Consider the following 21,454-nt stretch of genomic DNA (forward strand, 5'->3'; position numbering starts at 1 on the left):
TCATGAAACAGTCTCCACCCTAAAAGCACTACAGCCACTCTTTTGGCCTGAGGTAGCTAGAGGTGAGAGGTAACCATGTGCCCCTACTTTCTGGACACCCACCAGAAGGGATGTAGGCCCAGGAGGTAGTCAGAGAGCAAAGATGACCCTGGAGCAGAGATGGGGCTACTTGAAGGCCCCAGGAGGAAGGAGAAAAGAAATGGGAAAAGAGTGTTATGTCATGTTAAATATTTATTGTTTTCTGCAGACTGACCTTGGTGTAACTCTCAAGCCAGGAGGGGACTGGTTAGTGTTCAAGTTGCTGAGATCTTAGGTCAAAAAGCTACAGAAAAGAACTCACTTTGAGGGAAAAGAAAAAAAAAAATCAACCATTATGAGGCAGTCTCTCCCCTTGCCACACCAATTCGAAGAGTCGAGGCTTCACACCTCATAACATGGTGACAAGAGCTCAGTGAACCAGAAGGTTTTACTGGGAGAAGAAAAAAGCCCTGGGGGTGGGGCAGTGGAGGGAAAGAGAGGAATGACAAAACTGGAAAAATAATAAAGGTCATTTTGGAAGCCCAGGAGGAAGTGGTCCTGGGAAACCTGAAGACATGGGAGATTCTGAAAGCCAAAGGGATTCAGCTTATCCTGATGAGGCAGGGTCCTGGGAATGAAGGAAGGGTGAGGCATGTCAAGGACCTGGGAGGCAAGGGAAGAACTGGAAGGGGGCCCCCAGGTGAAGAAAGGTATGGGATGGGGCACAGAAGTCCATGGAGAGGGCTGGCGGCTCCCAGGGTCCGGCGCATCAGAAGTTGGGCTTGTGCTTCTTGAGCTCCACCATGAGGTGGTGGATGTTGATGAGCTCGGCCCGGGCAGGCAGGGCTCGGAGCTGCGGCTGAGACAACACCCGGTGGAAGCGATGATAGAGCTGGATCAGCTGGGTCAGCGCTCCCTGCTCAGAGAAAGTCACAGAGGGATGAGAGTTGGCGTGGTGCTAGGGATGATGATTAGGAGTCAGGTTAGGGCTCATCCAGAACTTTGGGCACAGCTAGTAGTTGAAGATCAAGGGTCATTTGTATGATTCTGAGCCCAGAGAAAAGAGGGGGGAAAATCAGTGATGGGGTGGGGTGGGAGTGGGGACTGGGAACTGCAGGTCACCTGGATGATACTGGTTCCATTTTTGAAGTTGGTGAAACTCCGCATTACATCCTGACTCAGAGACTCCACTGAGGATTTCCAGGAACTACCAAAGCCACGGATTAGCTGAGTAACCCGGGCTGAGAGTAGGAGGAAAGAGATCATGGCTAAGTGATATTTGATCCCTCTACGTCTTCCCCAAGGCATAGCCACCCTCACCATGCAAGCCCTCTTTCCTAGTGTTCTCCCAACCCACTCTTTCCTGCTCGACACCCTCCCCATGTAATCTGCATCCTTGAATTTTTCTTTTCCATTCACCTTTCCACTGACCCCATCATAACCACCCCATTCTCAGACCTTCTTCCCCACGAAGTCGTTCAGCTTGTCCACGCTCAATCAAAGCCTCAGCTTCCTTCACAAATGCCACCAGACCCCCAAAGGGGGGAGACAGCAATTCTTCAATGAATTCCTGTAGAAACATACACACATACAGAGTTGAGTTTACTGGTGTTGGCAGATTTTCCCCAATTCTGGCATCATGCCCAACTTGGTCCTTAGAAAACTCCCATAACAGAACAGCTAAACTCTGCAAAGGTCATATACTTTAAGACACTGCCAGACTCACAAGAAGTAGGGGAAATCTCCAAGGATTACCCTCCTCAAAAAAAAAATTTTTTTTAATTACATTTGAAAAAAATTGAGCTGGGAGCAGAGGGCTGGAACCAGAGAAGTGGATAACTGGGAGAGGCAGGGCTACCAGAAGGCAAGTGGCCATGGCAACTCTGCTATCGGGAAGCTGAGCCTGATGCTAGCCTTGAGTGGGGATGCTGAGCCTGGTCTCTCACAAGAGCCTCAAAGAGGTGCCAATGTAGACCCATGTGGACGGCATCTTTCAGCTATTGCAAAAGGAGAGGTAAATCTCTGAAATCTCCTCGATCCCAATTTAGGCCCCTATGACTGCTTAAGACCAAGAAAAGAACTCAAAGATCACCAGTCACAGAAGAAAGCAAGCTACCACGAGTCAGCACAGACAATAAGCAATGGACTTAGACCTCCAAAGACTGCCAATGTTAGAACTGTCAGATACAGAGCAGCTGTACATTCTGTAAAAACTGTTCAAAGAAGTTAAAGGTACAGACACAAACATGACCAATTAACAAGATTAGGAATGGAAAGACTTGAAACAAAATGGAATTTTAAAGAAATGATTTAAAAATTTTTAAAAAGTCAACTGGCTAAATCGCAGATTAGAAATACCTGGAAGCATGATAGAGCAAATTGGAATTTATAATTAAAGAACTGACTCAGAATGCAGCACAGACAGATAAGGAGATGGAAATTTTTGAGACACTGATAAGTACAGAAATCTAATGGTCTAGGCAGTGATCATTGATGCTACTGGCAAAAAGAGAGCCAAGAAGACATTATGTGCCCCTGATAGACGTACACACCACTACCTCTCAAATAGCCTTGTAAGAAAAATCTAATTGGAACCTGATCAAATCTTTCCATCGAATTACACATTTATGGGAAAAAAGGAACAGTTTAGGCATGCCACGGAAGGCAGTCAGCAAAATCCAGACTGTACATCATTCTACATGACAAATGACTCCATTTCTTCCACAAATAAATTGCAGAGCGGGGCAGGGGGGTAAGATGGAAGGGAAATCTATAGATTAAAAAGAGACTCGTGAAAAAAAAGAAAAAAGAGAGACATGTATGGACGCATATGGATCCTGACTTGAACCACTGTCTATGAGATAACTGGGGATACCTGAATACTGGCTATTTTGAGAGTGTTTTTTTTCTTTTTTTGGCTGCACCACACGGCTGATCTCAGTTCCTCGACCAGGGACTGACCCTGGGCCACTGTAGTGAAAGCACCAAATCCTAACTACTAGACCACCAGGGAACTCCTTGAAAGTGATAATTTTTTTTAAGTGTGATAAAGTATTGTGGTTTTTAAAACACATCCTGATACAGATGAAGTGATAGGGATGTATGGGATTTTATTCAGGGACTTCCCTGGTAGTACAGTGGTTAAGAATCTGCCTGCCAATGCAGGGGACATGGGTTAGATCCCTGGTCTGGGAAGATTCCACATGCTGTGAAGCAACTAAGCGCGTGTGCCACAACTACTGAGCCTGAGCGCCACAACTACTGAAGCCCGTGCGCCTAGAGCCCATGCTCAGCAACAAGAGAAGCCATCACAATGAGAAGCCCACACACCACAATGAAGAGTAGCCCCACTCGCCACAATTAGAAAAAGCCCACGTGCAGCAACAAAGACCCAATGCAGACAAAAAAAAACAAACTTTTTAAATTCAAAATCACTGTGGGTAGGGGGGACAGGTGGGAGAAGGATGAACAGTGAGTGTTGATACAGATGAAACAAAACTGTCTGTGAGTTGTTATTGGTTGAAGATCTGTGATGGCCCCTGGGAGTTCACCATGCTATCCTCTATATAGCATGTACATTTGAAATTTCCCAAAACACAGAGTTAAAATGAAAAAGCAAACAAACAAGTAAAAAACAATGGAAGGGAGGAATTAAAATAGGGAAAGAAAAAAGAAAAAACAGAAAAACAAAAAACCCAACCCAAATAGTAAGATCTGGTAAGATGAAAATGAAACTTTTATTCCATTTAAAAATAAACTACTTCCACTTAAAAATCTTTTGTGGAATCTAATATGGTACAAATGAACCTGTCTACAAAACAGAAATAGAGCAGAAGCAAGAAGAACTACAATCCTGCAGCAGGTGGAACAAAGACCACATTCACAGAAAGACAAACAAGATGAAAAGGCAGAGGGCTATGTACCAGATGAAGGAACAAGATAAAACCCCAGAAAAACAACTAAATGAAGTGGAGATAGGCAACCTTCCAGAAAAATAATTCAGAATAATGATAGTGAAGATGATCCAGGACCTCGGAAAAGAATGGAGGCAAAGATCGAGAAGATGCAAGAAATGTTTAACAAAGACATAGAAAAATAAAAGAACAAACAGAGATGAACAATACAATAACTGAAACGAAAAATACACTAGAAGGAATCAATACCAGAATAACTGATGGAGAAGGGATAAGTGACCTGGAAGACAGAATGGTGGAATTCACTGCTGTGGAACAGAATAAAGAAAAAAGAATGAAAAGAAATGAAGACAGCCTAAGAGACCTCAGGGACAAAATTAAACGCAACAACATTCACATTATAGGGGTCCCAGAAGGAGAAGAGAGACAGAAAGGACCAGGGAAAATATTTGAAGAGATTATAGTCGAAAACTTCCCTAACATGGGAAAGGAAATAGCCACCCAAGTCCAGGAAGTGCAGAGAATCCCATACAAGATAAACCCAAGGAGAAACATGCCAACACACATAGTAATCGAATAGGCAAAAATTAAAGACAAAGAAAAATTATTGAAAGCAGCAAGGGAAAAATGACAAATATCATATAATGGAACTCCCATAAGGTTAACAGCTGATTTCTCAGCAGAAACTCTACAAGCCAGAAGGGAGTGGCATGACATACTTAAAGTGATTAAAGGGAAGAACCTACAACCAAGATTACTCCACCCAGCAAGGATCTCATTCAGATTCGATGGAGAAATCAAAAGCTTTACAGACAAGCAAAAGCTAAGAGAATTCAGCACCACCAAACCAGCTCTAAAACAAATGCTAAAGGAACTTCTCTAAGTGGGAAACACAAAAAAAGAAAAGGACCTACAAAAACAAACCCAAAACAATTAAGAAAATGGTAATAGGAACATACATATTGATAATTACCTTAAACATGAATGGATTAAATGCTCCAACCAAAAGATATAGGCTTGCTGAATGGATACAAAAACAAGACCCATATATACGCTGTCTACAAGAGACCCACTTCAGACCTAGGGACACATACAGACAGAGAGTGAGGGGATGGAAAAAGATATTCCATGCCAATGGAAATCAAAAGAAAGCTGGAGTAGCAACACTCATATCAGATAAAATAGACTTTAAAGATTGTTACAAGAGACAAGGAAGGACACTACATAATGATCAAGGGATCAATCCAAGAAGAAGATATAACAATTATAAATATATATGCACCCAACATAGGAGCACCTCAATACATAAGGCAACTAACTGCTAACAGCTATAAAAAAGGAAATCGACAGTAACACAACAATAGTGGGGGACTTTAACACCTCACTTACACCAATGGACAGATCATCCAAACAGAAAATTAATAAGGAAACACAAGCTTTAAATGACACAACAGACCAGATAGATTTAATTGATATTTATAGGACATTCCATCCAAAAACAGCAGATTACACTTTCTTTTCAAGTGCGCACAGAACATTCTCCAGGATAGATCATAGCTTGGGTCACAAATCAAGCCTCAGTAAATTTAAGAAAACTGAAATCACATCAAGCATCTTTTCTGACCACAACGCTATGAGATTAGAAATCAATTACAGGGGGAAAAAACGTAAAAAGCACCAACACATGGAGGCTAAACAATACGTTACTAAATAACCAAGAGATCATTGAAGAAATCAAAGAGGAAATCAAAAAATACCTAGAGACAAATGACAATGAAAACACGATGATCCAAAACCTATGGGATGCAGCAAAAGCAGTTCTAAGAGGGAAGTTTATAGCAATACAATCCTACCTCAAGAAACAACAAACATCTCAAATAAACAATCTAACCTTACACCTAAAGGAACTAGAGAAAGAATAACAAACAAAACCCAAAGATAGTAGAAGGAAAGAAATCATAAAGATCAGAGCAGAAACAAATGAAATAGAAACAAAGAAAATAATAGCAAAGATCAATAAAACTAAAAGCTGGTTCTTTGAGAAGATAAACAAAATTGATAAACCATTAGCCAGACTCATCAAGAAAATGAGGGAGAAGACTCAAACCAATAAAATTAGAAATGAAAAAGGAGAAGTTACAACAGACACCACAGAAATACAAAGCATCCTAAGAGACTACTACAATCAACTCTATGCCAGTAAAATGGACAACCTGGAAGAAATGGACAAATTCTTAGAAAGGTATAAGCTTCCACAACTGAACCAGGAAGAAATAGAAAATATGAACAGACCAATCACAAGTAATGACATTGAAACCGTGATTAAAAATCTTCCAACAAACAAAAGTCCAGGACCAGGTGGCTTCACAGGTGAATTCTATCAAACATTTAGAGAAGAGTTAACACCCATCCTTCTCAAACTCTTCCAAAAAATTGCACAGGAAGGAACACTCCCAAATTCATTCTATAAGGCCACCATCACCCTAATACCAAAACCAGACAAAGATCTACAAAAAAAGAAAATTACAGGCCAATATCACTCATGAATATAGATGCAAAAACCCGCAACAAAATACTAGCAAATAGAATCCAACAACACATTAAAAGGATCATACACCATGATCAAGTGGGATTTGTCCCAGGGATGCAAGGATTCTTCAATATATGCAAATCAATCAATGTGATACACCATATTAACAAACTGAAGAAGAAAAACCACAAGATCATCTCAATAGATGCAGAAAAAGCTTTTGACAAAATTCAACACCAATTTATGATAAAAACTCTCTAGAAAGTGGGCATAGAGGGAACCTACCTCAACATAATGAAGGTCATATATGACAAACCCACAGCAAACATCATTCTCAATGGTGAAAAACTGAAAGCATTTCCTCTAAGATCAGGAACAAGACAAGGATGTCCACTCTCACCACTATTATTCAACATAGTTTTGGAAGCCCTAGCCATGGTAATCAGAGAAGAAAAAGAAATAAAAGGAATACAAACTGGAAAAGAAGTAAAACTGTCACTGTTTGCAGATGACATCATACTATACATAGAGAATCCTAAATATGCCACCAGAAAACTACTAGAGCTAATCAATGAATTTGGTAAAGTTGCAGGATGCAAAATTAATGCACAGAAATTTTTTGCATTCCTATACACTAATGATGAAAAATCTGAAAGAGAAATTAAGGAAACACTCCCATTTACCATTGTAACAAAAAGGATAAAATACCTAGGAATAAACCTACCTAGGGAGACAAAACACCTGTATGCAGAAAACTACAAGACACGGATGAAAGAAATTAAAGACGATACAAACAGATGGAGAGATATACCATGTTCTTGGATTGGAAGAATCAGTATTGTGAAAATGTCTATACTACCCAAAGCAGTCTACAGATTCAATGTAATCAAGATCAAATTACCAATGGCATTTTTTACAGAACTAGAACAAAAAATCTTAAAATTTGTTTGGAGACACAAAAGACCCCGAATAGCCAAAGCAGTCTTGAGGGAAAAAAACAGAGCTGGAGGAATCAGACTGCCTGACTTCAGACTATACTACAAAGCTACAGTAATCAAGACAATATGGTACTGGCACAAAAACAGAAATATAGATCAATAACAGGACAGAAAGCCAGAGATAAACCCATGTACCTATGGTCAACTAATCTATGACAAAGGAGGCAAGGATATACAGTGGAGAAACGACAGCCGCTTCAATAAGTGGTGTTGGGAAAACTGGACAGCTACATGTAAAAGAATGAAATTAGAACACTCCCTAACACCATACACAAAAATAAACTCAAAATGGATTAAAGACCTAAATGTAAGTTCAGACACTATAAAACTCTTAGAGGAAAACATAGGCAGAACACTCTATGACATAAATCACAGCAAGATCCTTTTTGACCCACCTCCTGGAGAAATGGAAATAAAAACAAAAATAAACAAATGGGACCTAATGAAACTTAAAAGCTTTTGCACAGCAAAGGAAACCATAAACAAGACAAAAAGACAACCCTCAGAATGGGAGAGAATATTTGCAAGTGAAGCAACTGACAAAGGATTAATCTGCAAAATTTACAAGCAGCTCATGCAGCTCAATATCAAAAAAAACAAACAACCCAATCCAAAAATGGGCAGGAGACCTAAATAGACATTTCTCCAAAGAAGATACACAGATTGCCAACAAACACATGAAAGAATGCTCAACATCATTAACCATTAGAGTAATGAAAATCAAAATCAAAACAATGAGATATCATCTCACACCAGTCAGAATGGCCATCATCAAAAAATCTACAAACAGTAAACGCTGGAGAGGATGTGGAGCAAAGGGAACCCTCTTGCACTGTTGGTGGGAAAGTAAATTGATACAACCACTATGGAGAACAGTATGGAGGTTCCTTAAAAAACTAAAAATTGAACTACCATATGACCCAGCAATCCCACTACTGGGCATATACCCTGAGCAAACCATAATTCAAAAAGAATCGTACCACAATGTTCACTGCAGCTTTGTTTACAATAGCCAGGACATGGAAGCAACCTAAGTGACCATCGACAGATGAATGGATAAAGAAGCTGTGGCACATATATACAATGGAATATTACTCAGCCATAAAAAGAAACGAAATTGAGTTATTTGTAGTGAGGTGGATGGACCTAGAGTCTGTTATACGGAGTGAAGTAAGTCAGAAAGAGAAAAACAAATACCGTATGCTAACACATATATGGAATCTAAAAAAATTTTTTTAAATGGTTCTAATGAACCTAGGGGCAGGGCAGGAATAAAGACGCAGACGTAGAGAATGGACTTGAGGACACAGGGATGGGGAAGGGTAAGCTGGGACAAAGTGAGAGAGTGGCATGGACATATATACACTACCAAATGTAAAACCGATAGCTAGTGGGAAGCAGCCGCATAGCACAGGGAGATCAGCTCGGTGCTTTGTGACCACCTAGAGGGGTGGGTTAGGGAGGATGGGAGGGAGGGAGATGCAAGAGGGAAGAGATATGGGGATATATGTATATGTATAGCTGATTCACTTTGTTATAAAGCAGAAACTAACACACCATTGTAAAGCAATTATACTCCATTAAAGATGTTAAAAAAAAACTGCAGTGAAAAACTGATAAACTTATGAATTTCAAAACCTCTCTCTCAACTACTGATAAGTAGACAAAAAAAAATCAGTAAAAATATAGGTGATGTGAACCTCAGAATTAAAGAGCTTGATTTCCACACCTGACAATCAAAGAATACACAATCTTTTCAAACATACATGGGGGACTTTCCTGGTGGTCCAGTGGCTAAGACTCTGTGCTCCCAATGCACGGGGCCTGGGTTTGACCCCTGGTCAGGGAACTAGATCCCACATGCCGCAACTAAGAACCGGTGCAGCCAAATAAACAAATTTTAAAAAATTTAAAAATTTAAAAAAAACATTGGACATTTACAAAAGTTGGTCATGTCCTAGGCCAAAGCAAATATAAACAAATTTCAAAAAATTTTCATATTTCAAATATTCAGTACCAAAAGGCCACATTCTCCATCCACAATGCAATTAAGTTAGACATTAATAACAAAAAGATAAAAAACTACTTTTGGAAATTTTAAAACACTCCTCTAAAAAATCTCATGGATTGAAGAAGAAATGACTGAAATATAAAAATTCTTAGAACTGAATAATAAAAATGCTACATACTCAAACCTACAGAACTCAATAAAAGGAGTACTTAGAGGGAATTTCATAGTATATTTTTTTTAAATGGCAGTGCCACAATTTTTTTTTTAATTAATTAATTTATTTTTGGCTGCGTTGGGTCTTCATTGCTGTGCGCGGGCTTTCTCTAGTTGCGGCAAGCGGGGGCTGCTCTTCGTTGCGGTGCGCAGGCTTCTAATTGCGGTGGCTTCTCTTGCTGCGGGGCACAGGCTCTAGGGCACACGCAGGCTTCAGAAGTTGTGGCGCGGGGGCTTAGTTGCTCCGCGGCATGTGGGATCTTCCCGGACCAGGGCTCGAACCCATGTCCCCTGCGTTGGCAGGCGGACTCTTAACCATTGTGCCACCAGGGAAGCCCAGGAATTTCATAGTTTTAAATCTTCCTGGATGTGTGTGCTGGCAAGTTCTAAGATACTTCCAAGGAAGAGATCATTTCAATCTCAAACTCTTTCAGAATAAAAAGAATGAAGAAATACTTCCTTCCCACCTTCTTCTTCAAATCCAGTATGACTTTGGTACCAAAACCACACAAGTACAAGTACAAGAAAAGAACATCACAGGCCAATCTCACTTCTGCACAGAGAAGCAAAAATCCCATATGAATTAGACCAAATCCAGAATGGTTTAACATTCTAAAATCTACAAATGTAATATACCACACAGTAGATTTTTTTTTAAATTGAAGTATAGTTGATTTACAACATTGTGATACTTTCAGGTGTATAGCAAAGTGATTCAGATATAGATATATATACAGATAGATATATACATTCTTTTTCAGATTCTTGTCCATTATAGGTTATTACAAGATATTGAATATAGTTCCCTGTGCTATACAGTAGGTCCTTGCTGTTTATTTTATATATAGTTGTCCTAATTTATCCCACCCATGACATAATAGATTTTTAAAAACTTAAATATATGATTACCTCAATGTATGCAGAAAAAGCACACATTCTTGATTAAAAATTCAATACCCATTCATGATTTTTTAAAAATTAATAACTTTTGGCATACTAGGGATCGAAAGGAATTTTCTTCACCTGATAAAGGATATCTATAAAAAACCTACAACAACAGTACTCTTAATGCGGAAATGATGAAAGCACTCCTTTTAAAATTAGGAAGAGATAAGCATTCTCACTATCACCACTTCTATTCAACCATTCAGCTTTGTACTGGAGGTACTAGCCAATGCAGTAAGAGAATAAAGACATAGAGAAATTAAATACATAGGGATCAGAAAAGAAGAAATAAAACTGTCACAATTCAGAGATGATGAACGCCTACAAAGAAACACACACACACACCTCCAAAAACATTATTAGAAATAATTTAGGGGACTTCCCTGCTGGCGAAGTGGTTAAGAATCCGCCTGCCAACGTAGGGAACACGGGTTTGATCCCTCGTCCAGTAAGATCCCACATGCCGCAGAGTAACTAAGCCCATGCATGAGCCACAACTATGGAGCCCGAGTGCCACAACTACTGAAGCCCACGCAACTAGAGACCGTGCTCCACAACAAGAGAAGCCAACGCAGTGAGAAGCCCGCGCGCCGCAATGAAGAGTAGCCCCTGATCGCCGCAACCAGAGAAAGACCGTGAAAGCCTCCACGCAGCGATGTAGACCCAGCACAGCCAAATATAAATAAATAAGTTAAAAAAATAAAAATAAAGTTAAAATGATACTTAAAAAAAAAAGAAAGAATTTAGGAAGGTGGCTGGCTATATAATCCATGTACAAAAATCAACAGCATTTCTACACACCACTTCAAACAAGTAAATTTCTTTTTTAAAACACAATATTTAAGGAACAACAGTTTATTTAAAGGACAAATCCTAAAAGAATAAAGTCCAAACAGAGAGAAAAAAAAATGTAGTTATTATTTCTAGTAATTCCTAGTATTATTCTTAGTAATTATCCCTAAATAAATGTAGATTTACTTCTAGTAGGAAAAACTATGATAAAAACTCTTAGCGCAAGGGTGATTAAAAGGAATTTTCTTAACCTGATAAAGGGCATCTACAAAAAAACCTACATCTACATTACTCTTAATGAGAAAATGATAAAAGCATTTCTTTTAAACTCAGGAACAGGATATTATTCAACTATTAAACTGTTATAGGGTCCTGGCCAGAAGAGTAAAAGATCAAAGACATAAGAAATTAAAGGTAAAGAATTGGGAAGGATTTATGTATTCCTAGTAGGACTAAAGCTACATATTACACCTACCTAGGAGCAATTCTAACAAAAGGTTTGCAATATCTTTGTGCTGAAGACTATAAAAGGTTATCAAAAGACAATAAAGAATACATTTAAAAATGTAGAGAGGGGCCATGTTCGTGGATGGGAAGTTTCAATATCAAAAAGTATCAATTCTTCTAAACTGATCAATGCAACTACATTCAAAATCATTAATAAGCTTTTCTGAAAACTTATAAGCTGATCATAAAATTTACATGAAAAATCAAAAGGCCAATAATACTCAAGATAATGATGAAAAAGAAGGTAGGAGAGGGAAGTCCCTGGCAGTCCAGTGGTTAGGACTCCGCACTTCCATTGCAGGGGCATGGGTTCAATCCCTGGTTGCGGAACTAAGATCCCACAGCTGCATGGTGCCACCAAAAACAAAACAAAACAAACAAAAAAGAAGGTAGGAGAATTTGTCCTAAAAGCATGATAATTAAAACTGTTTTGCAGGTAGACAAATTGATCAATGGAATAGACTAGAGGCAAGAGGCACATGTTTGTGGAGTTTTGCTGTGTGACACAGACAGGACTACAGATCAAATGGGGAAAGAAAGGGACTTCCTATAAATGGTTCTAGGCCAATCATTTTTCCAAATAGAAAATAATTAGTATCCTACCTCACATCATACACAAAAATCAATTCTAGGTAAATTTAGGGCTTAAAAGTAAAAAGCAAAATTCTACAATATTAAGAAAATGCAGTATAATATTTTTCTGGCTTTGGGGTAATTAGGGATTCCTTAATCAAGACACAAAAATAAGGATTATTAAATTCATCAAGTTACAATTAGAAATTTCTGTTCATCATAAGACAACATAGAAAAAGTAAAAAGGGGAATTCCCTGGCAGTCCAGAGGTTAGGACTCTGCACTTTCACTGCAGAGGGCCTGGGTTTGATCCCTGGTCAGGGAACTAAGATCCCACAAGGCTCGCAGAGCGGGCAAAAAAATTTTTTTAAATAAAATTAAATCAAAAAAAAAAAAGTTAAAAGATAAAACACCTCCTGAAAGGTATCTGCAACCTATACAATCAACAAAAGATTAGTAGGTAAATGTATTAAGAACTCTTATAAATCAGTAAGAAAAACACAAACAGCCCAAGTTTTAAAAGGTCAAATGCTGACAGACATTTTACAGAAAAGAAAAATTTGTATGGTTATTTAACATTTGAAATGATGCTCAATCTCATTAGTAATCAAGAAAATGCAAATCAAGCTCCCAGTGAGACACCTACCAGAAAGGCAAAGATAGTCTGATCTATCGTATGTTGGAGAAAATATGACTCATTGAAAATTCTTATACATTTCAGGTAAGGAATAAACTGGTCCCATCACTTAGGAAAACAATTTGGCATTGTCTCATAAAGTTGAATACTAGCATTCTCTTGATGCAGCAAGCCTACTCCTACCTCCAAGAGAGATTCTTTTTTTTTTTTGCGGTATGTGGGGCTCTCACTGTTGTGGCCTCTCCCGTTGCGGAGCACAGGCTCCGGACGCGCAGGCTCAGCAGCCATGACTCACAGGCCCAGCCGCTCCGTGGCATGTGAGATCTTCCCGGACCGGGGCACAAACACGTGTCCCCTGCATCGGCAGGCGGACTCTCAACCACTGCACCACCAGGGAAGCCCCAAGAGAGATTCTTGATAAAACTTTTGATATATCTATGTGTGCTAAAAGACATAATTGTTCATAAAACAATGCTCACAGGAGCAAGAAACTGGAAATAATCCAAATGTCCTCTGTTATATTCACACAATGTAACATTATATTGCAGTGAAAAAGAATGAGCTACATGGGCTTCCCGGGTGGCGCAGTGGTTGAGAGTCCGCCTGCCGATGCAGGGGACACGGGTTCGTGCCCCAGTCTGGGAAGATCCCACATGCCGCGGAGCGGCTGGGCCCGTGAGCCATGGCTGCTGAGCCTGCGCGTCCGGCTCCGCAACGGGAGAGGCCACAACAGTGAGAGGCCCGCGTACCGCAAAAAAAAAAAAAAAAAAAAGAATGAGCTACAGCCATATGTCATAACAGGACAATACTAGAAAAATTATGCATGAAATAATCCTGTGATTCTCGCTTTTATGGCACTCAAACCCAAAACCAAATAGTTAGTTTTTGCATACCTATAGCTCTATTTTTTTTTTACTTTTATTTTTTTGGCCACACCATGCGGTATGCGGAATCTTAGTTCCCCAACCAGGGATCAAACCCATGCCCCCTGCAGTGGAAGCACAGAGTGCTAACCACTGGACCACCAGGGAAGTCCCTATGGCTGTATTTTTAAAAGCCAGGGCATGATAAAGACAACATTTAGGTCAAGAGGTGCCTCTATGTGAAACGCAGGGTGATGGGGTGGGGTTTATTGCCAAGGTGTGTGGTAGGTTCATGGACGTCTATATCATTAAAAAAATACAAAAGAAGGGCTTCCCTGGTGGCGCAGTTGTCGAGAGTCCGCCTGCCGATGCAGGGGACACGGGTTCGTGCCCCGGTCTGGGAAGATCCCACATGCTGTGGAGCGGCTAGGCCTGTGAGCCATAGCCGCTGAGCCTGCCAGTCCAGAGCCTGTGCTCCGCAACGGGAGGGGCCGCAACAGTGAGAGGCCCGCGTAGCTAACGGCCCCTTCTGTCTCTCTGTCTCTCTCTCTCTCTCTCAACTAAACAGCACATGGGACTATTCCTTTCCTCTTCCCCATACCCCTACCTGTGTCCGAGCATTGAGCAGCTGTTGGAAACTTTCAACCTCTTTGCTGTCATCCGCTGCCCGCTCCTAAGGGAAGACACAGGGAAATCTCAAGTTTGGGGAGAAGCTGCCCTTCACGTCGGAATATCCCCTTCTCCCCACATTTACTGTACATAGCCAGACGCTGTGCCAGTCTGCAAGAATAAAACACCAAACAAAGCCAGCATAATCTTTGCCCTTGTGGAGGTAACAGAGCAGTGGGGGGAACCCAAATTCTCCAGGGAGGGAGACAAGGAGAAAGGGCTTCAGGTACCATCAGCACCCCCAGCATCATGTCGTAGTTGTTGATCAGAAACACAAGCTGCTCCTTCCTTGAGGAGAACTCGGCTGCCACTCGGAGGACAAAATTCTCCACCTCCACCTGAAAAAATGAGAGGAGGAGGTGGCAGGAGCAGGCAAGGGCCCCCACCTCACACTCCAGCCCCCTGCAGCAGCGCTGTGGCTCGGCAACCTCTCCCAGCCGCCCCTCACCTGTAGCTGGCCTAGCAGCTGCATCGTCCGTTCATTGGGAATCGTCTGATTGATGCTGACAAGAGCCGAGGAGAACTCTGCATAGCGGCGTGTGATCTGGGAGAAAGAAGGTAGGACGAAAAATCAAGCCAACCCCCTGGCCCAACCCATGAAACCCCCAACTCCCTTGAAGCTGGCCAACCGGTCTCTGGGTGACTCCCACCTCCAATCCCTCCCCCAACAGTGCCCAACCCACCCTGAGTCTGACCACACTCCCAGATTGCCCCTCACGCAGCGTGGCTAGCTGTCCAGCCAGGCCCATGGACACGACCGTGAAGCTGGGTGACCCCTGCAGCGAGGCTTCGAGCCCTGCCTTTGAACGGCCCGTTACCCCTGACCGCCCTCACGTAGTGAGGCCGAGTGTCCAGCCCCCCGAGGCGCTGAGGGTCAGTGCTGCGGACACTCTGGACGTTCATCTCCAGGATCAGTTCAAACCGTGGCCACAGCAAGGTAAGCACTTGTTCCCAGTACCTGTGGGCTTGATCAGAATCAGAGATCTGGCAAGGAACGTCAGGGGTGGGGGCCAGGGGGAGGGTGTGTGTGCGGGAACGCTCATCGACAGGTGATAGCTGGTGGAGGCTGGAGTGGGTGTGAAAGGTGAGTCTGGAAGCAGCAGTACTGCCTCTAGACAGACAAATGGTAACAGGGTCAATGGTTCAGGTCAGGAAGAGCCCACGGGTCAGAGCAGGCTGGTGCAAGACCAAAGATTTCAAGGCCAGTGGAACATCAAGGACCAGAACTCAGCGACCTGTCCAGGGCAGGAACATCCCTCTTGGCTGCAATGTTGCGGAATCGGAGGACAATATGGATACAGAGAAAAACAGCAATGGCATCGTAGCAGTCAGTGAGGTAAGACTCCAGGTGTTTCTGTGATTTAGGAACAGGCAGGGGATTGGAAGAGAGCATCTGTTACTTTGCTTTTCCCAGTGGCCATGGACAGATGCTTGTGCTCCCCTAGGGACGTGGCACTAGGGAGGGGATCTAAATGGGAAATGCTCCCTCCTTCCCTGCCCACTGGCCACTCGGGTGGTCCTGCAGTCTTGCTCCCCAGATCTAAGATCACAAGCCCATCACAGCAGAATTCAGGGCTGAGCACCAAGGTTTAGGGGCCCCTGAGTTTTCAGGTGCTGTCACCTGTGTGTCCCCAGGAGCCTCTGGGACCCCAAGCTTTGATGGTTTCATGGGGAATCACACAGCGAGGACGAGGCTCATGCATTTTAGAATGAAGGGATCCTGGTTTCAGTAACCCCAGGGCTGTGACCTCACTGTGGTGCTGACAAGAACTGGGGACAGAGTTTTAAGAGCCCGGGAGCGAGGGAGCCTACCAGGGTCATGCTGAGCGTGCGGCCCATGACTGCGTGGAAGAGGTCGTGTGCAGCCGAGCCAGACACAACGAAGAATTCACAGATGAAAAGGTATTCACGGCAGGAGTTGTCAAGGAGGGCGTAGTGCTGGCTGCGGAAGAGGGCCTCGAAAGGATACTAGGATGGAAGGGGTAGGAAAAGAGACAGACGGGATGGACCCCAGTACCAGCAGTCCATGGACACAGCTGGGAAATCAGCAAACCTGGGTAATGGGAGCTCAGGAGACCCTCCCCATCTACCCCTAGTCCAGGCTGCGAAAGAGCATCCTGAACGGGTACTGAAGAGGTAGGGGGAGGGGGGGCACGAGAAGACGCCGCCTCCACCTGCTGTTGCTGCTCCCATATCCTCCTTCACACCTGCCTCATGACATATCACCCACCTCTCCCCTCTGTACACCCTAAGTCAATGGTCCCCACCCTCTTATCACAGAACACTGGGGTGACTGGAGAAGGGGACTCCCACGGGCCTGCAGTGGGGGAAGCTTCGCCCTGAGGTCTGTACTCGGAGTTCTCCCGCCCCCACCCCCACCCCGTCGGCTAAGGCTTGCTCCTCCTCCTACCCTCTGTTCTCCCCGCTGGGCGGTGTGGGGCACAAGGATGGGGGCTTCCAGTTCAGTGGGGGAGATGACAGAGCCCCGGGTCCCCAGGGTGAAGATGGTATTCCTGCTGCGGAGGGATGGCTTTGAGAAGAATCGTGGCGAGTCAGAGTCAAGGAAAACAGTCACATCACAACTGTGATGGAAGGTCAAAGACTCAGGACCTCCAGGGGCCCCCAGCAGCCAGACACAGCCCCAGGGTCCCTCTTTCCCAGTTCTGGAGCCCCACTTCACCTCACATCGGTGAATGAGCCCTAAGGAGCCTCTACACCCCCTAACATCATATGCAAAACTCTGTGTCAGGATGATTTGTGCATTTTTCTGGGGAGGGAGGCCACAGCCTTGATCACATTCTCAAAGGTTTTGGTCCCACAGAAAAAAGGTAAGCAGCAGTGCCTTGGAGGCTGGAGCCCGAAGCCCCCTCACTCTCCAGACCCAGCATGAGGGCCCCTCAGCTCCAGGATATCTTTCTTGGCTGTATCTTCTACACCCATTAGATCATCCTTCTCAGCGACCTCCTCATACTAGAGAAAAGAGCAGAGAGAACTGGGAACCATCGCTTCCCAAAGTGCAACAAAAAAATGTCTTTTTATCCTGTCCCCCATTGCCCCGTAGCTGCCCCTCCCCGCAGCCCAGGGGCCCAGGACTGCCTCTTCCTCCGTGGCCTCACCTGCACCTTCATGAGCCGCCCCAGGTAAGAGCGGTAGTAGGACAGGTAGATCTTGCTCAGTGTCTCCACATACTCGTCCCTGATCTCCTTTGCGGTGGCCCGTTCGTTGCCCAGCAGGAACTGATAGAAAAACCTGGAGATGCCAGGGACCAGTCAGTCTCCCTGACGGCCCAAGACGCCCAGCATCATGCTGGGCTGCTCAAGGGCTCCGAGGCCACCCCCAGCCCTTCGTTTGGGCGACAACCTGTACTTCAGCAGGGCCGTCTGGGGGATCTGATAGTTGGTCATTGGTTTTCTGAAGGAATAGATCTTCTGAAGGATGAACTCTCGGATCTTCGTCACTGCCTAGACATGGGGGACCAAACACAGGGCATGAAGCTGCAACCTCACTGTTTGGGAATTACTGAGGGAAGGAACAAATGTTGGATATGGAAGGGGTAAGAGTAGAGAATACCTCTTTGATATTTCTTAAAGACTTTCAGGGGAACCCAGAGATGTGCTCTGCTAGGTAAAGGCAAGGTGAAGTTCTTGGGCACAGGCTACAATGAGCTTTGCCAGGGCAATTCAGGGTGGACTTCTCAGGCAGGCTGGTTTGAGTAGTCTCTAGGGTATCCACCCCCCTCCCCACCTTGATCCGGAGCCTGTCGAGCACGCCTCGGACGTCTGCACAGGCCGCTGTGCCCCTAGCCTCCTGCTCTCGGACTGCAGCTGCCTTGGCATCCAGCTCCTGCAGCTGCTCCAGGAACCGGGGCTCTGTGACTGGTGCCTCCAGAATTGCCCTGGGGAGCAAGGAGGGGTGGGATGGGGGAGGAGGGAGACCCAGACACCCCTAGACTCTAAACCATACCCCTGGCATCCAGCCTCTGTCTCCTCTCCCTTCTTACACTGCATCATAGAGTCAGGACACACATACAAAGTTTTCTGTTCCTAGACACACACACCTCCACCACCCACATAAGCCTTGGACCCCCTTCTCTACGCCCAACCCTGGATGATTCCTAATCTTTGATGCCTAAAGCCTGCATCAAGGTTAGGAAGCGCTGTCAACCCACTCATCAGTTTCTGGAAGTGACGTGATGGAGACCCATGTGGTAAGTAGGGTAGGTCGCTCCAGCCCATCTACTTGGTACAGACATTATGCCCCTTCAAACTGATGACTCACGTGACCAGAGCAGAGGGCACCACCAGACCATCGACAAGCTCCCCGAGTTTCCCCCGGACAGCCTGGCGGTTTCGAAGCCGAATGTTCATGGCTCCTGACTGTTCCTGCAGTGTCCGGATCTCAGAGCTGATGGAGCTGAGATCACTCTGAAAAGCTCCCAGCATCTGCTCCATGCGCTGGGGGAAGGTGGAAGTGTTACTGAATGGCCATAGGGTTGGTAGGGGACGAGGGGGCCACCCAAGTTTCTTGGTAAAATCTCCAGCATCTATCAGTCCGAGGGTAGTGGATGATAAGGGAAGAGGTACCTGAAAGATCACTGGCAAATAACATCAGTCATAGCGGCAACAACAAAAACGGCTGCTGAGGTCACCCTGAAGTGACCCTAACTGTCCCCGCCTGAGGCTGATGACGTAAAGAAAGTTCCCAGAGACCATGATCTGGGCTCAGGATTATGAGGGTTACTAACCTCAAGGACAGCATCACAGGCTGTGATCTGGTTGTGCAGAGATGCTATGTTTTCACTCTCTTGGATATCTGACTCACAAAAAGTCAAGGGGCCTCACTGTGGAGATGGAGATCCTCAGACCCGCAGGACCCCTCCAATTTCTCCCTGAGGTGACATAAACCTCAGAGAGAAGATGGCAGCCCCAGCTGGGCTGTCAGCACCATGCCCCCCAAGATGCCCATTTTAATAACACCACCCTTTTTCTCTGCTGGAGGATACAATCCCGAATGGATTTCTGCTCAATCTGCTGTAGCTCCAGCTCAACCTGCTTTGAATAGTGACGGAGATCCACACCCTGGGAGGACAGAAACGTGACAGGTCAGGAGGGAGTCAGTGAAGCGATGCTGGAACAGAGTCAATGAAGGACTAGAGAGTAAGACACCAAGGTGGTATTAGAAGAGCAAGAGATTGTTTTCTTCTTCTTTTCTCTGAGGGGAAGGTAAGTGGAGGGACAGATTAGTATAGTGGAAAACCTCACCGTTTTAAGAGCTTCCTTTACTAACTCATCCTCCAGATTCGCCTGAATGTGAACTGCAAATAGAAGTTCATCATAAGGGTCCATCCAGCTCCTCCACAGCTCCATCCCCACATTGAACATCCACACACTAACCCCTGCCCTAGTACTTCCAGCCCCCATGCCTCTCAGGTTATAGGAACTGCATCCCCCCACCCCCGTGCCATCACTTACCATCCACTTCATCCAGGATGAATTCATCAGAGGTGATGTCCAACTCTCCAAGCTGCAATGGCTCCTGAAGACCCGGACCACCCTCCTGGAGAGGGACAGGTTAATGGGAAAGCAAGGGGGAGAACAAAATACAATGGGGTAATCACCAACCCTTCAAGTGGGGGAGAAGGACTTTCACTGGGGAGCCATAGGTAAATACTGAGTCCAAAAATTCCAAAAGCCTCATATTGTCTCAGTCTTACTGACTGGGGCTGATGGGTAGGGAATATGACCAGCAGACAGGCAACCCAGAAAGGGCGGAGGTGACCAAATGAGGAAAATTAGGAGATGCAGAGGACAGAGCAGAACCTGCAGTTGAATTTAAGATCTCTAGACTCCTGCTATCTTAGGTGTTCTATCACCATCCCACTCGGGAGCCCCAGCCTTTCTAGAAATGCCAACTAACCTATAGTGTTTACCTACATGCCAGGGGCCATCTTATTTGTATTCATTTGCCTAATCCTAACCGACAATCTATACAGTAGGTCTTATTTTCTTCACCTCATAGGTGTGGAAAGTGATGGCACAGAGGGACTAGTTAACTTGCCCAAAGACACACAGTGTAAGTGGCAGAAATGGAATTAGAACCCAAGCAATCTAACTCCAGAGGCCATGTTCCCAGCCGTTACTCTACACTGCTTCTCTATTCTGCCCAAACATCTGGAGATTAACTGAAATTGTGGCCCCAGAACCTGAGTCTCGGCCATTCTGGTCCCCGCTCAGTTTCAGGTCTGATTCCAGGAAGGTGTATGGAGAGCCAAACCGGGTAGCATCACCGGTAGCAGCCGAGCTCCCAACCTTGTGCCTAAACCCAGCCCAGGCCTTTCTGACGTAAGGAGATCGGACGAGACTCTGCAGGAGAAACAGCCCTGCGTTCTCACCAGCGGGCCCTCCTCCTCCTCCATATCTGAGGCTCCGGCCCGCAACACCAGCTCCCGGGCGGCTGCAGCCATGGTCGCAGCGGCGGCCATTCCGCGCAGCCTCACTTCCGGCAGCTGTCAGGCGAGTCTGTTCCCCGGAGTGGAACTACAAGTCCTGGAGTGTCTTGCACTGCGCGAAATCGCTCCCAGATATTTGAGTTAAATTGTTTGCCTCCAGCCTTTCCCTTTCAGCTCTAACCGCTTCACCCAAGTGCAAATGGGAATCGGAAGTCTTAAGCACGATCTCAATCCGGAACCCTCGTTGCTCTCACACCCAAGAACTTTACGAACACGTAAAGAAAAACCGCACCGGAAGTCTTGGCTCCCAACTCAGACTCTTGCACAGTTTCCGGA

At 44.5% G+C, this 21,454-nt stretch overlaps 1 protein-coding gene across 2 annotated transcripts; it reads right to left on the bottom strand.

The window, feature by feature from the left end:
• Positions 1–211: 211 nt before the first annotated feature.
• VPS52 (VPS52 subunit of GARP complex) lies at positions 212–21,451 on the bottom strand. 2 transcript variants are annotated; one of them, XM_030871084.3, is made up of 20 exons: positions 21,062–21,451; positions 20,142–20,226; positions 19,932–19,984; positions 19,673–19,748; positions 19,415–19,482; positions 18,949–19,124; positions 18,415–18,565; positions 18,031–18,131; positions 17,787–17,919; positions 17,583–17,640; positions 17,081–17,214; positions 16,483–16,638; positions 15,906–16,024; positions 15,505–15,628; positions 15,119–15,214; positions 14,901–15,008; positions 14,609–14,674; positions 1,477–1,588; positions 1,141–1,259; positions 212–934 (listed from the first exon to the last, which is right to left on the bottom strand). In XM_030871084.3, the coding sequence occupies exons 1-20, from the start codon at positions 21,149–21,151 to the stop codon at positions 788–790; spliced, it is 2,172 nt and encodes a 723-aa protein (XP_030726944.1). In that variant the 5' UTR covers positions 21,152–21,451; the 3' UTR covers positions 212–787. The 2 variants fall into 2 exon arrangements, with proteins under 2 accessions (XP_030726944.1, XP_030726946.1); XM_030871086.2 differs by lacking the exons at positions 20,142–20,226; positions 21,062–21,451 and having other exon boundaries at positions 19,415–19,486.
• Positions 21,452–21,454: the final 3 nt, after the last annotated feature.

The sequence above is a fragment of the Globicephala melas genome, chromosome 11 (genome assembly GCF_963455315.2).
Source record: "Globicephala melas chromosome 11, mGloMel1.2, whole genome shotgun sequence".
In the NCBI taxonomy this organism is placed as follows: Eukaryota; Metazoa; Chordata; class Mammalia; order Artiodactyla; family Delphinidae; genus Globicephala; species Globicephala melas.

Coding starts and splice junctions, on each gene's coding strand:
- VPS52 (XM_030871084.3), bottom strand. CDS start 21,151: ATGGCCGCCGCTGCGACCATGGCTGCAGCCGCCCGGGAGCTGGTGTTG. Junction 18,132..18,414: donor TCGACAGGCTCCGGATCAAG/GTGGGGAGGGGG, acceptor CCCCATGTCTAG/GCAGTGACGAAGATCCGAGA. Junction 17,641..17,786: donor GGCGGCTCATGAAGGTGCAG/GTGAGGCCACGG, acceptor TCTTTTCTCTAG/TATGAGGAGGTCGCTGAGAA.